The 17,637-nt window shown below is 32.7% G+C and overlaps 1 protein-coding gene across 1 annotated transcript; it reads right to left on the reverse strand.

The window, feature by feature from the left end:
• Nucleotides 1-229: 229 nt before the first annotated feature.
• LOC108223836 (probable protein S-acyltransferase 7) lies at nt 230-5,502 on the reverse strand. Its single transcript, XM_017398273.2, has 5 exons — nt 5,112-5,502; nt 4,035-4,217; nt 2,607-2,903; nt 1,086-1,319; nt 230-973 (listed from the first exon to the last, which is right to left on the reverse strand). The coding sequence occupies exons 1-5, from the start codon at nt 5,202-5,204 to the stop codon at nt 455-457; spliced, it is 1,326 nt and encodes a 441-aa protein (XP_017253762.1). The 5' UTR covers nt 5,205-5,502; the 3' UTR covers nt 230-454.
• Nucleotides 5,503-17,637: the final 12,135 nt, after the last annotated feature.

Genomic DNA, 17,637 nt, shown 5'->3' on the forward strand with positions numbered 1-17,637 from the left:
GTTTTTTAGTGCAGTACGAGTCCCATCCGACGATTAAAAAGTACCGGACATGACCATTTTTCCCGTCTAGCGGTTGAAATGCTCTAGACATATTTCAACAACCCAAAAATTGCATGTACTTGATTGATCCCTCGCAATTACATTGGATGTTGTCTGATAATGTGAAAAAAATATGTAACAGGTGAAATCGGGTACTCTAATGCGCTAACAAGACTAATCACACTTTAAATAAAGCTAAATTAAAAATGTAGAACTTTCTTTAAGAAAAATATAGATGCAAAAATACTTCACAAAAAATATAATCCTGCATGTACCTCAGAAAACAATATTCACACAACACACCCTAAGACCACTCACCACCGTAGCCTAGTTAAATTCATGAACACATTATCTAGATTTTTGGCCTTTTCGATCAGTCTTTTTCTACTTGATTTTACAGCTTTTAACTTATCTGTCATTGCCAATCCCTTCGCGTCATGCTCCCGTCATTACTGTTGCCAGTGATTCGATTTGAATCCCCAACTCCTGACGCCATGGCAACTACATCAGGTGGTATATTTAAAGTTCCACTTCTTCGGCCCCAGCTAGATCGCCTGGGATGTAGAATGCTTCGTCCTTCTGTTCCTTCAACATCAATAATCCTGCTCAAGTCCGGTGACTCCTCTGCACCTGCACGATTGACGCCATCATCGTTACTGACTTCTCCTTCGGCTTCACTAAGTCCTGTTGCAGAGTCATCCCAAACTGGCTTCCTCCCAGCTTCTACATCTCCCATGGTTTTCTCCAAGTTTGGGCTAACGAAACCGACTCCCGTTGCCCGAGGCATTGCAGGCTCTTTCTGCACTATTCCCCTGAATTTGTTCTTAGATACAGGAATACTGGTGAAGAATATCTCCTTGAAATTCTCAACGACCCCTCTGTTATATGGATTGTCTCGCCGATCATATCGGTACCTAAAATTTTCATAGGTAGACTGCATAGAGATAAAAAGATCACTAAAATTGATATACTAGGAAAACTTGTTAAATCATAAGCAGAATATTTAGCAAGGCAATATATGTAACTTTAAAGATATAATTTTTCACCTGGTTAGTACTGATCAGATAAAGATGGAATACTGTAAGCCCACCAACAAACCAAACTGCAATGAATGAGTATATTATCAGCACAATTGAGGCAGGGTAGTTGGTCATTGCCTTCCAGATCGATGTATCCTCCTTATCTTTAACTCTCAAGATAAAGACCCAGCAAAAACCAAAGACATATATGCAGAGCAGGGTTGCTGAGGAGACAAACATGAAGAAGAAGCGGTAGTTTCGCTGCATGCAGAAAAGGGAAAGGGGTCATTATTGCATCCAATGGGCTAAACTACATTTTTGTCACTGTAGGTTCATACCCAAAAGATAGATAAAAGTCTACAGCTATATAAATTTTAACATGTTGGGATATAGAAGTGAGCTAGAATCCCGTGATAAAAATTGTTGAATAAAAGAATGACTGCAGCTTGCATGTTCCATACAAGTGAATAGTGATAAAAAGTAGCAGAGAAAGAAACCAAAGAAGTGATTGCTAACAGAGATTAAGCCCAATAAGCAGGTAAGATAGTCCCACTTATTAGAAACTATATAATGGAGATGGAGATCTAACAAAGCAGGAAAAAGCACTATGTGTCTATGCAGTCATTTTAAATTAAATAAATGAAAAGGCAGCGCTGCATATCATGCATCAGAGAGAAGCACCACCACTAAGTTGGCGGAATCACATGATGGGTAAGGGACCAATAAATTTCTTATTAGCATAATTAAGAAACACATAGGCCCATTAGGTTATAGCCAAGAAATAGCAGAGGAACGATAAAAGGTTGGAGTGCGGCTCAGTGTTATCGAAAGCATTAAGCGCATCGAGGCGCAAAACTCTCTGGAGCCTAGGCGCAAAGCGCAAAAGCGAGGCGCGCGCTTCTTTGAAGCTAGGCGCATGTTTTACAATTTTTTTTATTTATTATTTAGGATATATGTATATAGGTTCATAACATAATTTATACTTCATAATATATTAAATCACACTTTAAGCCAAAAATAACTTAATGTATCCTTTATAATATATTAAATAATACTTTTAGAGGGAAAAACAATCCTAAAATTAAATATTAAAATTCAAAATTTATGTTTCATAGGCAGAATTCCAGGCTAGTACTTTTTATTTGGGCCTAAAATTCTTTTTTTTTGTTATGGGTTGGTACTTTTGGGCCTTAAAAGTGACTCAAAATTCTTTTATTTGTTATGGGTTAGTACTTTTGGGCCTTAAAAGTGGCCCAATAACATTAAATATCTTACTATGCGCTTAGCTTTGCTAAAGCGCGCTTTTCTACCGCTTCGTGCTTAAGCGCGCTTTGTGCTACAAGGCTAAAAGCGTGCGCTTCATTTAAGTTCCTTCGCCTCGACATATATGAGGCGCTAAGGGTGCGCTTTGCTTCGCTTTGCGCCTAGGCGCGCTTTTCACAACACTGGTGCGGCTTATAATTAGATCTAGGCCAACATGTTCAAATTGGCAGTTACACGAAAATGAAAAATCATATACAGGTAAGGAATAATAGTAAGACAACTTACCAGTCCTATACACTGTCCAACCCACGGGCAGTGATGATCAAATCGCTCCACACAGTTGTTGCATATTGAACAGTGTGAACAGCGAGGGGGTCTATAAAGCATGCAGGTATCACAATATTTAACCTTCACGGTTATACCGTTGACAACTACATCTTTGATGCGAGGCAAACGTAGAGGTGGAGTTTGTCCGGTCCCAACATCAATGCTCTCATCATAACTTTCTGGCTCCGGAGGGTGTGCATTGCGGGGAATAATACCAGGATCTCTACCAGAAGTAAGTAGAAGAAGCACCAACACCTGAAGGATCAAGTTTATGCATTTTCTCAAACTCCGCAATTGCAATATATTATTTTCATATGTAATAAACAGCAGTAGATCTAAGAAATAAATGTTTACCTCGCACCATTTGTAACAAACACGGGAATGTGGCAGAAATCATATATAGAATGTTTAAGATATATTGTGCAAACACGTAATTAATAAATTTAATAGATAAATTAAGTTGGTTACTATTTCTAAAAACCCCCAAAAATACCCCATATGAATAGCTCGAAAGTAGGGTATGGGAAGGATGAGATGTAAACGGACCTCTTCACTTGTAAGAGTAGATGGGTGTTCCCATGAATAAACCCAATTTCGGAAGGGGGAACAGAAAAATGAAAATTACGAAAATTTATTTAAAAAAAGGAGTTGCTTATATTAAAATTTAGCGAAGCAACAAAAAGCATAAAAAACCTTTTATGATTGTAAAATACCTGGGGAAATTATGTTATGCATTAGTTATCAAGAACAGAATAGATGTTTGAATCCAGTTAATTTCCTTCTAGAGTATTTTTGTTAGTGCAGCCACATGTGGGTTTTAAAGCTCCATATGTTACATGAACTACAAGGACAAACTGGTTCTAGCAGCAAAGATAACATATACGGAAAGAAACACTCAGTTCTTGTGGAATTTAATGAGTTTAGACCAAAAAATTAACCAGTGTACCTAACACAACTAGACTAGACTGTTTATTAGAATTGAGAATCAGTTTAACTCCAATTTTGCCGTCACAAATTTGATAATGTGTCAGGAAACTAGATGTCTCAGTTCATATATTATAACAGTAACCTATAATGTCACTTCGATCTAACAAGTCAATACTGTTTCTCCATTCTTGTTTTCTCTATTGTGAAGATCTAATGGTTATTGAGCTAAGCATTTTCAAAGAAGTTCATTCCTCCCCTTCTCCTCAACTGGCATAACTGATTGGGAACCAACCTGAATAGACTTCTAATCACGATCAGATAAGAAGCCAGGCATTTGCTACTTAATGTAAACTATGTAAATACACAAGCATGCCGGTTCAAGTACAGGATACAGATTTACAATACAGAGTAAAAATGTTTGAGATGCGGTGGGACTGGAGAATAAAAAGCAGGACTTACATATATCGTGAATACAACAGCAACGACAATAACCCATATTCCAAAACTATCAGAATATTTATCCATTAGTTTTCTGCCAATGAAGCCACAAAAGATGGCTACAGGAGTTGCTATAAGGAATATAGTCATGAAGATCGATCTTATATCTGGACCAAATATTAATCTTCCCTGAAGAAGAAAAACCTGCAGAAGTGAAAACGGATGTCAAATTAAGTAGAAACGCCATAAATGTCAATTGTTAAATCCGCCGACCCTAAAAACTAGTAACACAGAACAGGGCCTTGTCACCGGTTCCTTACCAAAAGTCACAAGATATATTCTGTCTAAATTCCTTCCTAGATGGCTAACCCATTCTTCCCCTTGTGCTTAACTTTCTTACAGCTATCACTTACAACAGAACTTATTCAATGACTAGATCAGCAGACCTAAATTTAGCATTTCCTCCTATAAAATCCCTACCTTCTATAAGTGTAACTATTACCAAGTAGAGTACTAATTATGACTTCCCTAGTATCCTCCATAAATAAAATTACTTTGTAACAAGTGCAGAATCACTCTGAGCTGCAGCTATTCAATTCAATTTATCAATTATAGCTAACAACCTAATTATAGTCCATTTTATCAATTTATGATTTATCCATCTATTATGTCATGAACCACAAGTTTGCAACTTAACTACCAACCTTCACGTCTAACGATGTCCAAAGCACCGCCAAGAACCCGAAAACTAACTCTAAGAATTTGATAAGCCTAATTAATCCAAATAAACTAATCAAGAGCAGACTATAGCTTAAGAAGAAGACCAGATGTGGTTATTCATTAAGGTCACACAGCTTCTGGATCTTAAAAATCTAATCATCTTCAATAAAACCCATCCGTCAAGATTCTAGCAAATAGCTTAACCCAGAGAGGGGGGGGAGAGAGAGAGAGAGAGGGAGGGAGAGAGAGAGAGAGAGAGAGAGAGAGAGAGAGAGAGAGATAGCGAGAGAGAGAGGGAGGGGGAGAGAGAGAGGGAGAGGGAGAGAGAGGGAGGGAGGGGGGGAGAGAGAGAGAGAGGAGGGGGAGAGAGATTCTTACATTGCTGCCCTTCCATGCCTGATAAGTCCTCAGACCATCAGATCCATCAGGGTTGCTGAAATCATTACTTTTAGGGGGAGGCACCACATACATCTCTCTCTTTCTTTAAAATCAAGATCAAAACTTTACTCTAAATTCCAAGAAACAACTAAAGAAAATCAAACAGCAGGTCAATGGGAACAAAAGGGCCAACGAAAAGAGAGCTCTTTTGCAATAATCTTGACTTTTCAAAACAAGAACAATAATTATTCCGGCAATTCACCGTCGAGCACTACATACCCAAAAGAAAAGAAAAAGTAGTCGCCAGCCAGCGAGAAGTCAAAAGTTGAATAAATAAATTATATGACTGCTAATACAGACAGTTTGTGTGTATAAGTAGGCTAGTTAGAGCATCTCCAATAGCCTCTTCATAGTGGCTCTTAAATTAAAATTTGAGGAGGATTGTAATTTTGCTTGCTCCAATAGGCTCCTAGTCACTCTTAAATTCTCTAAATTTCCCTCCTCTCTCCTCACTTTTAAGAGCTACTAGTCACTCTTAACTAATATTCTATAATATACTTGTAAGCACACATTCTCTCTCCATCCACTTTATTTTGTATTTTTGTGCACATGACTTACTTTTAATAATATAAAACAAAGTAAGGAGTGAACATGAGGAGTATTGTTGGAGTTGAACCCATTTTAAATCACTAAGAGCCAATAATTTATATTATATTTAAGAGTGGGTTAAGAGACTATTGGAGATGCTCTTAATGATGGAGTTTAATTCGTTTCTTAACATAAAACATATGTCATCTTCGTGTGTCTGTCTGGCTGTAAGTATATTATTCCTCCGCACCTCTTTGACTCATTCTTGCCATTTAGCATGTGCATTCATCTAAAAAAAATTGTAGGAAAAATTGATATAAAATTAACTGAAGATATTATTATTTTTGATTATTTTAAAATTTTCAAAGTGCATTTGAAGTGAACTAAAGATTGTTTCTGGTATCATTAATCCTAGAGAAAATTCCAACAGTAACCTTTTGTTTGGTTTTTTGAATGAAGTTGATTCATATTTTTGGCCCATAAATAATATTTTTTTTATATTTTAAATTTCATACATATTAATTATAATAATACTTATTAGAGAAGTTGATAATTCAAAGATATTGTTTTTTTGTCACAGCAGGCTATCTCGTCTGATTAATTGTATCAAAATACAAAAATCGCCGACAGAGATCCTTCCGTGCAAGGAAATATATCATCTATCCCCGGATGGCAAGCTATCTCGTGTGATGAATTGTATCAGAATACAAAAATTACAGGCAGAGTTCCTTCCATTCAAGAAAATTTATCATGATGTGCAGAGATGACGGGAACACTCAGACAATAAAATTTAAATGTCCGATAAGAAAACACCAATAACAGGTCATGCTATCATTTTTTTCCCCACAAGCATGCGTACCTCGAGAAAAAAAAAATACATACAGATAAAAAAACGTAATAAGTTCATACAAACAATAAATAATAAAATTATCTAAAACAACAGACAAAGAGTCAACAAACTCATAATTAAAAAGAAAAAAGAAATGAATATAATATATTTTTTTAAAGAATAAGGTGAAGATAATGTAAAGATATTATACTAATATTCTTTCACAAATTTTATAATTTATTATTTTTAAACTATAAGAACTATGTCCCACCTATTTTATAATTTATTATTTTTAAACTATAAGAACTATGTCTCACCTATTTGGAACCCTTGATACCAGAATATCGCTTTAATACTCATAATAATTAGTGTTAAAAGATGTTATAATTATTACTTCTGAAAATTTATTTTTATAAAAGTATGCATATCAAAAATAAAATCTTCTTCTTTTAACTACTTTCTTCAAAAGATTTAAATAAATATTTTATTAATTATAAAAATAAATTAATGTTTGATTAATGAATGAAAATCTCTAAAGATGTGTATAAAGACCAAGTGACTCGGTTAATTTGGCCAAACGCATTATTTTCCTGTCTTACCTTATTTCTTAACCGTTTAGTTGACTTTTACTTATTCAAGGTTTCACTATCAATCACTTCTTCGTTGTTATAAACAAAATAACGATGCAACAGTATTTTAAATAACCTATTATATGTTTGTTTGATTCTTGTAGATGCTGTATGACTGTTATTTATTAAATAATCTCATTTTTAAAAATAAAAAATAAAAGTGATAACTAAAAAAAGATGGAAGGAATATTATTTTTGTCAAACTTTCAAAGATATCATCATTTAAGAGTTTAAGTTAAATTTTAAAATAAACATATTTGTATAAGTTTTTTAAAAGTTCTTTAGAATATTTAATACGGGAATATTGAATCTTCAAAATTTATATAAATTGATGAGTTCGCTGATTTTTATGATACTTTTAATATGATTTAATTATCTAACAGGACACTCACTTGACACCGCTATATCATTCGAATCACCCTCATATTTTCCGTCGCATTTTAAACACTTTTTCCAGAAATTGTATCAGTCTGTTAAAATTTTAAAAATAAAACGTTAAATCCGAAAATAAATCGATAATTTGAGAAGTGTTACTTATGGGGATTTAACACAGTTAGTTGTAGAGATTATGTAGGTACGATTAATTAAATTTTCATGTCCAAAAATGGGTAAAATCGACGGTAGAAGAGATGAGTTATGAAGAACCTAATAATCAATATATATCCATTTCTTGGACGTGAAAATTCAATTAATCATATCTACATAATCTCTATAACCTACTTTTTTAAAACCCATGAGTTACATTTCTCAGACTGCCGATTTGTTTTCGAATTTAACATTCGATTTTTAAAATCATAACAGATTAATACAATTTCTGAAAAATAGTATTTTTAATGAGACTGAAATTTCGAGGGTGACCCAGATAATATATTAGTGTCAAGTGAGTACCATATTAGATAATTAACCCTTTTAATATCTCATACAAATACAAGAAAATATTTGATTTTGAAGGTATTTATCCTAACTCTTCGCAGTGCAATTTTTTAAAATTCAAGGATGATTTTCAATTTATTCGAATATCTTAAAATATTAACTAAATATATAATGTTAATCTTTGCAATCCTAAGGGGTGTATTCGAAAATTTTCTATTTTCTATTTTCATAAATTCTATAATTGTTCATTTTTAAAGTTATATAGTATTTTAATTTTAATGATTTATTGTATATATTTTGATTAAGAAAAGTTTATGAAAATTAACCATATTTCAAAAATTGAATTAGTCGGCCATCTTAGCGCGCATCAATCGGAAATTAATCGATTAAATCGAGGATCGTTAGAACATCTCACTGCTCGCAGGTCCGGCAACTGTTTTATCAAATTGGCAAGTTTTATATGAGTACGATGACTCTTTCTTGCCTGTATATTCGAAATAAAACGAGTGTTTAAGATGACGTTTGGAGTTGTGCACTGCTAGTATATGCTAATTAATTAAATAGTGTATGCAGTTTTGTTTATGCCAGACCTTGTTGTCATTTGCATGAAGTTTGGCTGTTTTGTCTGGATCATCAATTTCACAATTTGGGCGCCACGTACGTTTTGATTACCGTTCGTCTGATACCAAAAGTTTTGTTTGAGATTGTGTTAAATGTGATGACGACAATAATATTTTTATATTTATAATATAAAAAAAAATATTTCTTCCAAGAATATTGATAATAAAACGATTTTCACAACTATTGAGAAAACAATTTTTTCTGAAAGAAAGATGATTTTCTAAAATTAATTTTGAGCCGAATGCTATTATTTCGAGAAACATTCATCATACAAATTTTTATGTATTTTTCGGAAAAGCTGATTGGACCTGGCTTAAATGTTTGCCAGGCTCAAGGATACAGATTTGATGGACCTGGCTCTATGAAGTTAAAAGCCCAGAAGTTTGTTCAAGCGGACGGAGAAAATAAACCCATTTACAGTTATCCAATTTATTAGGATCCGTAACTGTGAGGACGCTTTTTTCTAACACTTCTAATTTTTTTTTTACCAAACAACACTGATTAATATTTTATTAATAAAAAATCAAACAGCATCTGTGAAAATATTTGAAATTGATTTATACATGTTATAAATAAATCAAAACAGAATATCCTTTATTTAAACAACTGGTTGTCAAAGCCGCGCTTCGGGGCATCATACAATAGCTATCCATAAATTTTCAAATAGAATATAATATGAAATTAGTAATACTAATACTGTAAATTTTGAATAATTAGAGGAAAGATGAATGTATTCAAACACGTGTAACTTTTAGAATTATATGGTGACTATAATTAGCGTGTTGGTGGGTGTAGATGATACATGTTAAGGGGATTGTAAAATTGAAATGTAAATTATTTTGGAAAAGATAATTATTGTGAATTAAGACACTGACAATCTCATGAGCAAACTATTAAGCATAAATATAAATTAAAAACTAATTTCACATGGTTTTCAAATATCCATTTAGGGTCGCGCTCAAGAAAGAACCAATACCTAAAATGGAACTATAGAACCACTAAAGTTCCGCTGCAGAACCCTATATTTTAACTAGAGTTTCAGTATTTATATCTTAATACATGTTTTTTTTCATCGTTGTGTGTGTTCAAAAGTAATTTCAATAAATGATACATTTTTTCATGTGCAGTACTACTGCATAATCCTAACTAATACTAGAAATAAGGTAAGAGTTCTAAGGGTTCTATGCCTAGTGGTTCTATGTAGAACATGACCCATATCAATATAATGCCAAATAAATTATCCACTATCAAAACCAAAAACCAGATGTCTTAAAATATATGATTGCAGAGAAAGTATTGTTTTCCTATCTAAATCTTAGATTTAAAAATAGGCTTGCACAGAACAATGTTTATATTCTAATACGCGTCTCCATTTTCATTATCATCTTCATTTTCCAGCATCACTATCTTCCTCCTTTTCTTAGCCTCGACAGTAACTTTCAACTGTTCACGTGACACTCCACCTTTCAACTTGTTGCCACCACTTTCTTCTGCGTCATCTATCATGCTTGATTCCCTTTTTCCACGTTTGCGAGGAGATTGCATTGCGTCATACTATGTGAGTTTTTTTTCGACATTATCCTTGATCTATGTATATTAAATTGTGTTAGAACAAACAATAAAATACATGTTAGTATTGGTAGAAAATCTTATCGTCATGTAGATGGTAACCATGAACATACGGCTACTCCTAAATACACTCATCCACAACTAAATAGATGAACCATATACAAAATAGGAGCAACTAACTACTACTTCTAGGTTGAGTCCACTACCGCTATTACTAAATATACTCATCCGCTACTCTGACTTGTTTCAATTCAATACACATAAAAAACATAAAGTCTAACTAATTAATTTATTTGAATTTCGTTTAAATTAAAATAATCCAACAATTTGAAGGCGGTTTATCCTCCCAGATTGACCCAAATTGTGTGGTGCATGTCTCGTGTTATTATAATTCATTTGCATTACATTAGATGAATGCCTATGATTCTTTCAGTTTAATGCAAAGCTTACTGGACATTGAAGCAGAAGAAAGGCAAAAGAGACGTGAAAAGATACTATCTGGGTGTTTGGGCGGGACTTTTAAGTCCCGCTTTTGGAGTTTTAAGTTACAAGTTTTTATTGCTAGCTTTTACTAACTTTGGCTTCCTCATGTTCCTGTTTTAATTCCCTTTCGGTTAAAAATAAGACTTTCCTATGATATGATATGATATTTATTCGAATTTCATTATCGAAATTTCCGATTACTAGCTATTAGATTCTTCGAGAAAAATGATGTCATCTAACTTCTTGTATGTCTATTTATATTGTCTCGTGAAGCTTGGGTGACTTCAAGAAATTCACAGAAACAATTCAGTGAAAGACAACTGGGTTGTGGCTGCAGCTGCATCTCTAGATAATGTCAATAATGCAAACAAAAGACCTAACTTCTTTGAAGTCAAGAAAGCCTTATAAAAGATAAATCATCTATGATCTACCAATAGATTGACAATTTATTTCCTTTAAGCCCATGAGTTCGAGATGCTCAAAGTTTTGTGGCAAATTATAGTTGATCTTATTTACCCAATCTATGAAGTCGAATTAATATGTATATACACACATTATATCGGAAAAAAGCTTTGTAGGTTTTTTTTTTTTTCCTACAAATTTTCTCATCACTTTTATAGTATTTAACCTAATATTTAGGTCATCATTTTTATGGCAAACCGGGTGAAATGATTTAATCATAATCAAATTTATAGGCCTGCATTCACCTTGCAAGTCAGGTCAATGAACTCACAAAGTTTGCAAATGAAGTATTTCACCTCAAAATGACAATTCAAAATGTGTAGTGTCTGTCATAGCAGCATAGCACTCGAATTATCTTAATATAAGAAGTACTTGCCCAGAATAAAGGGAAATTATTTAATTAGAAGTGGTAACATTGGAACCTTAGACTTGAACGAAACAGGCTCCTCTAGCGCCGTTCTTAGCTTAAGAAAATAACAAAAAGTACCATTCTTAAAGCAATTGATTAACTATTTTTAAATCATTACTTTTGTTAACATTAATCTACTTTTAGTTACAACCATTATCATGATTGTTCCCTGCGTGCCAAATCCTAACATTTGGCATCATTAGTCTAATTATTGGATTACTGCATGCAATCTGTCACTAAAAGTTCTTAAACAAACCCCACTTAAATCATTCACATAAAAAATGTATGCAAAATTTCCCACTTCAAAGTATCGTGTGTTTTATAATCAACAAATATGTATATAAAATTTCCCACTTAATCATATTTGCATGTCTCATAATCTAGTCTATTATGGGTTGCGGTGTCATTGCCAAAGGCTTAGTTATCGAAAATAATTTCGATTAATTTTACGAAAACTGAGATCCTGTGTACGATACATGAATACGATATTAATCATTCTTGTGTGTTAAAGATGAACAAGTTTCAAGAGTTCAAGTCAAATGGAGATAGGCAATAGCAGGATTGACGACTGCCAACTCAAAAACCAATAATTTAGTCATTATTGATATAAAAACATGGAGAAAATTTCATGGTGTAGCTTTTTTCCACCTGGAAAGCTGGCTCAATGATAGAGCTTTAATTGCTTTAAGTTATCATCTCAAACATTCCTTGAACATATGAGCAAGTTCAATGCAAATTAGAAAAGCTTTCTTGTTTCTTTCTAATTACATATTTACATTGATTGGCATTACAGACATTGCATAGGTTAAAATTTTGGTTAGTGCAAAACAACTCAATCGGTTAATTTGATTAACTCTAATTTTTACCAACGGTGATTTGATTAACTTTGGCTTGTTTAATTAATTACCGATCGTTGTTATATGATGAGTAAGTGGTAAGTATGGATTTAGCACAATGTGTATTTTTAAAGAAAAGGAAAAAAGGTTTGAATAGATAATGAGATTGAAGGAACGCATAAACAGTGTTGTGGCCAGTAGAAGGAGAGATTAAAGGTGAAAAAGAACAGCCGGGAGAGTTGGGGTGATAGTGCTATGTATATTCACAAGTAGAGAGCTGGCCAAATGAGCGGTTTCGAACCGCTCGTTCGGAACCGAACCGTCAAATTATTCGTTAAAATTCGACCCGCAACGAATTTGAACCGGCCCGGACCGGCTCGTTAAATATCCCGAATCGAATACGAATCAGGATATAAGAAATCGTAACCGGCCCGTAACCGGCCCGCGAATTACCGAGCTAAGAACCGGGCGAACGACTCGCGGTTCGAACGAACGAACCGAACGAACGAACCGCAAGTCAACGAGCTGCCACGAGCTGTCAACGAGCTGGACGAATCGAACGGGCTGGACGTATCGAACGAATCAACCGGTTCGAACGGTTCGAACGAATCCAGGCCCTTTACTAATATTCGGAATCCTCGATTAATGAATGAAAATGAATTAGATTAATTTAGTTTTGTAATTTTAAAATTTTTTAGTGTAGTTTTATTTTTTTTATCGATGCGGTTTGTTCCGTTTTTTTAGAGAGGAGTCCTCTCAAATTAATTGTAAAATATTTTTTTAATTAATAAAATTATACAGAGGTATCGTCCTCTTTTATTTAATTTTATTTAATATATATGATAATTTGCGGTTTAATAAATATAACTTTACAGTTCACGAATTAAAGCAAGTAACAGGCTAATCGAACGAATCGAATGAATCGTTCGGCCCGCCTGCGAGTTCCAGACTTCCGGTTCCAAGACACTAAAATAAAATGATTATTTAAAACAAATATTTGATTAAAAAACATAAAAAATAGATTTAAAAAAAATAAAAAATGAACCGTTTCAACTCGTGAACCCGCGAATCGGTTCACGAGCTGATTCGGACGAATTCGGCCCGGAACCGGACCGGCCCGCCTAATCAGACGGGCCGGTTACGAATCATGTTTCCGTAACCCGGCCCGCCCCGGACCGCCCGTTTGGCCTCCACTATTCACAAGTGTGGTGAACTTTAATTACGCAATCTCTAATACTTAATTAATTTTAAGTATAAGGTGACTGTTGTAATCAACTATTGCTTTGTGCTAATCACTTTAATTATTAATTTATTAATTGTAACAGCTTTAAATCTAGGTCTCATTTGGTTCATCTTGTTACACATGAACCTCAATTTCATGAAACTAGTTACTCCCTCGATTTTCTTAAAATTCTGAAAATATATGTTTGGTTCAGATCATTTAATTATAAATATATTTAGGGTTTTAAAAATTTGAATAATATAATTATAAAAATTACTAAAAATAAGGTAAGGTTTCTATGGGTTCTCTCCCTAATGGTTCTCTTTTGAACATGATCCTTATATAATATTAAAAATTTATATTATTTAGATACATTATTAATAAAAATTTACTTACAAGATATAATCAATTATATTTCTATTATCAGAAATACAAAATTAAAAAGTTATATACACATAAGGCAAGATGACTTCAAAAATATAACCAATATTAAGAGATTGACGCCCGCAAGGGTTGGTTCAGCTGGTTAAAGAGGGGACAAGTATCCTCTTGGTCACAGGTTCGACTCCCGAAGGGAGTATGCCTCCAGGATCAAAGCCTGTCTGTCTTTACCGCGGTTCCTACGTTAAAAATATCATCAGATAAATGTACCATTAGAGTTGGATTATTCTTATATAATTTAAATATTTTGTTTATAATATTTATTAATGAATTTTAGCTAAGAATTCTATATGGTTAGAGATGCTCTATATGGTTAGAGATGCTCTAAAGATTAAAAATTTTTAAAATAATCAAGTGTGATATATATATATATATAAATACACACACACACACACACACACACACACACACACACATATATATATATATATATAGGGATAGGATCAAATAAAAACTTTTTTAAGTTACAAACTTACAAACTTTTTTTTATTCTCCTATCGTGTTAATCCTTAGTTATATAAAGTATCCATGTTGAAAATTTTTCAAAAAACATCACAATTTTTAAAAATAACACATAAATAAATCGCGTTTTCAACACATTTATAACTGGGGTTCAACATCGGGTGTTGAACACTAATTATCATTGTGTTGAATATATCTAAAAATATGTTTAAACTATACCTCTAGGGTTTGGGTAGGGTCTAGAAACATAAATATTAGTTATATAACATATTTACCTTAGTTCTTACATTTAAAAATTGGTTTATGTACTTCTCCACCACTATTTTAGTCAATGTTCAACAAAAAATGTTGAAAAAATGTTGAACTCAAGTTATATATGCGTTGAACAAAAAAAGTTTGTAAGTTTGTAAGTTTGTACCAGAACCCTCCCCTATATATATAATGCTGGCTATCCAAAAATTATTCTTAAATCTTAGTTAATAATTTATGATTAATTAAGTCACATTAATAATAATAATGAGACCCTCATATACCCATAAACTTTCAATTAAAATCGGTCATTTAACTCTTATAAGAGAAAAAAGAATCGGGATAAAATTTGATTTACATAACATTATTTTAATAATATATATTTGAAAACCTTCAGAAACCCAGCCCGAACAAACTCTCGAATTGTAACTACAATCTGATTCTGTAACAAAGAACAAACTAAACAATAGTCGCTTTGTTTTCAGATCGCTTAACACATAGAATATTCATATTCTTTGATCTAAAAAGTATTACATGATATTTCGAGCAATCCAACCGACATCAGTTACAAAACTGGTAACATCGCAGTTGACCTTCACATAAACATCATCTGGAAATGTTCAGAACTATCAGTCAATTCAACCGATCCTGGAGCATCAAACGTCCCCAAAACATGAACAATTTTAATTTGTTGTGAAGGTGAGCTCTTGCGATATACATCATCGTTCCAAAATTGATGCGAGTCTTGTAGATCTCCCAAAATATTGTATAATTATTTTTCAGAATGATAACCGAAAGACATATCAAGACACATAAGAAACACAATGACATCTTAAAACGATGACACACACTGACATCCCCAAAGATGGGCACAACTCGACTCTCAAAACTTTTAAAACCCTAATAACAAGTCGCTTAATACTGAAACTCATGCTTAGATATTTGATCAAACACGAAGGGAACGTCTCAATTCCTGAAACGATTGCTTATAATTTCTATACAAAATTGGTACTTGGAGTTGACACGCAGAGCTCAATCACATTTTACGTGAGCTCTCTAAAAATTCCAAGAAAAAGAATTTTAAATTTGTCTTATACTGTCCGTACAGCAGCTCCAAAACTCAATCATTAAGTTAAGATATTACTAAGAATTAAAGTTATTAGTCAAATTCATAATGTTAGTTCAAAAATATCTTAGCAGGGAAGACGAGGAAATATAAAATACGATTTGTTGTCCACATCTATAGAAGAAGGTACTTAATTTTGATTACTATATAAAAGTAGGCAGTAATGGAAGAGGATTAAGATGGTTTAAATTAGGATTGTCAAATTAAAATGAAGATCTTATAGTGATCAAAGATTTGGTAAGCTAAATCCTACTCCCTCCGTCCCTCTGAATAGTATACATTGGGGGACGGGGACGCGACACGGACTTTAATGCTCCTATAAAGTGTAGTTGTGTAATTTATTTTTAAAATTTTCTTTTTCTGAATTAAAGTTTAGATGTTATATTTTTATTCAGAAAAAGAAAATCTCAAAAATAAGTTACGGAACTATGTTTTATAAGAGCATTGAAGTGCGTGTCGAGCAGTTGAAAAGAAACGTATACAATTAAATGGGACAGAGGGAGTACTGATCAATACTAGTAATATAACGAGAGGGACAATCACTAAGTGAGATAATCTTTGTTTACATTCCACTCGCCAATACCAGCCACCTAGTACGATCTCCCGGTGGATTGTTTGACCACTCGATAATGGGAAGTACTTAAAGATAACATTCTCATGATATAATATAATATTTTATATGTTTCTAAATTTTGTTTTTGATACTTTTTTCTCTGTATAAGAGTTAAATTATTTGATAATTAAATATATATTCAAAATATATATTAATTATATGAAATTTTAAGTGACTTAATATATCATTTATTCATTTTAAATTTTATGTTGATATGACCTTATTGTTTTTCATACCACGGTTTTTTTAAACTTAAACACCCGTGACTTGGATCTTGTGCTATATTTCATCTGTCATGTTCTCGTATCATTTCTATTTCCTATTTCTTTTGTTCCAAAAGGATCTTTTCAAAAAATATGAAAATTCGATCAAATATAATTATTTATTCTAATTGAATTAGAAATAAGTTTAACAGAGTAAAGGAAACACTAAAAAAAAGTGGACAAAAACGACCAATAAAGCCGACCGATCACGGTTGACGGAAATAAAGCGTACATTTCCGACCGACATACCGACCAAACCGATCGTAAAGAAGGGGTCATTTACAACCGCCGTCACTGACCGCTGGTTTATAAGTGGTGTGGATCCTTTTACCAATTTTTCTCCGCGGACATGAATGGCTGCTTCAATAAAACACATTACCGACTTTTCTTGTAGTGAAACTAAATTGAGAGAATAATAAATATTTTTTTGATTGTCTTTTAATATATACTAAAGTTTTGATACTGTATTTCAGGCATATATTAATTATTTAATTTTCAAAATTTTGTAATCTTCTTTCAATGTTTTCCAAAGTTCTGTCAATTATATAAATTCAAATTTTCCACAAATATTAAAATTTTGTAATATTGTAAACCATGTTAGTAACTGCAGTTTTATCCATAATTTTCATTATTAATATTCCACTATTTTATCCATTTTCTTACTTTTTCATATTATCATATATATATTTTTAACATTCCCTTCTTAACTAATTTGACTGAAGAGAGGGAATACTGAGTTTAAAATTATGATTTATAATTTAACGTGATAAAGTGAGAGTTTAAAACATATCTGTTTATCTAATTTCACCTTAATATTGATTGATATATTATTAAACATGAAATAAAAATAA

This window comes from Daucus carota, chromosome 5 (genome assembly GCF_001625215.2).
Source record: "Daucus carota subsp. sativus chromosome 5, DH1 v3.0, whole genome shotgun sequence".
NCBI lineage: Eukaryota > Viridiplantae > Streptophyta > Magnoliopsida > Apiales > Apiaceae > Daucus > Daucus carota.

What these genes read in the sequence shown, in the direction of transcription:
- LOC108223836 (XM_017398273.2), bottom strand. Translation starts at nt 5,204, where the DNA reads ATGTATGTGGTGCCTCCCCCTAAAAGTAATGATTTCAGCAACCCTGAT. An exon ending in AGGCATGGAAGGGCAGCAAT is followed by an intron (nt 4,218 to 5,111) that starts GTAAGAATCTCT and finishes TCACTTCTGCAG; the next exon opens with GTTTTTCTTCTTCAGGGAAG. An exon ending in TTGGACAGTGTATAGGACTG is followed by an intron (nt 1,320 to 2,606) that starts GTAAGTTGTCTT and finishes TTCTGCATGCAG; the next exon opens with CGAAACTACCGCTTCTTCTT.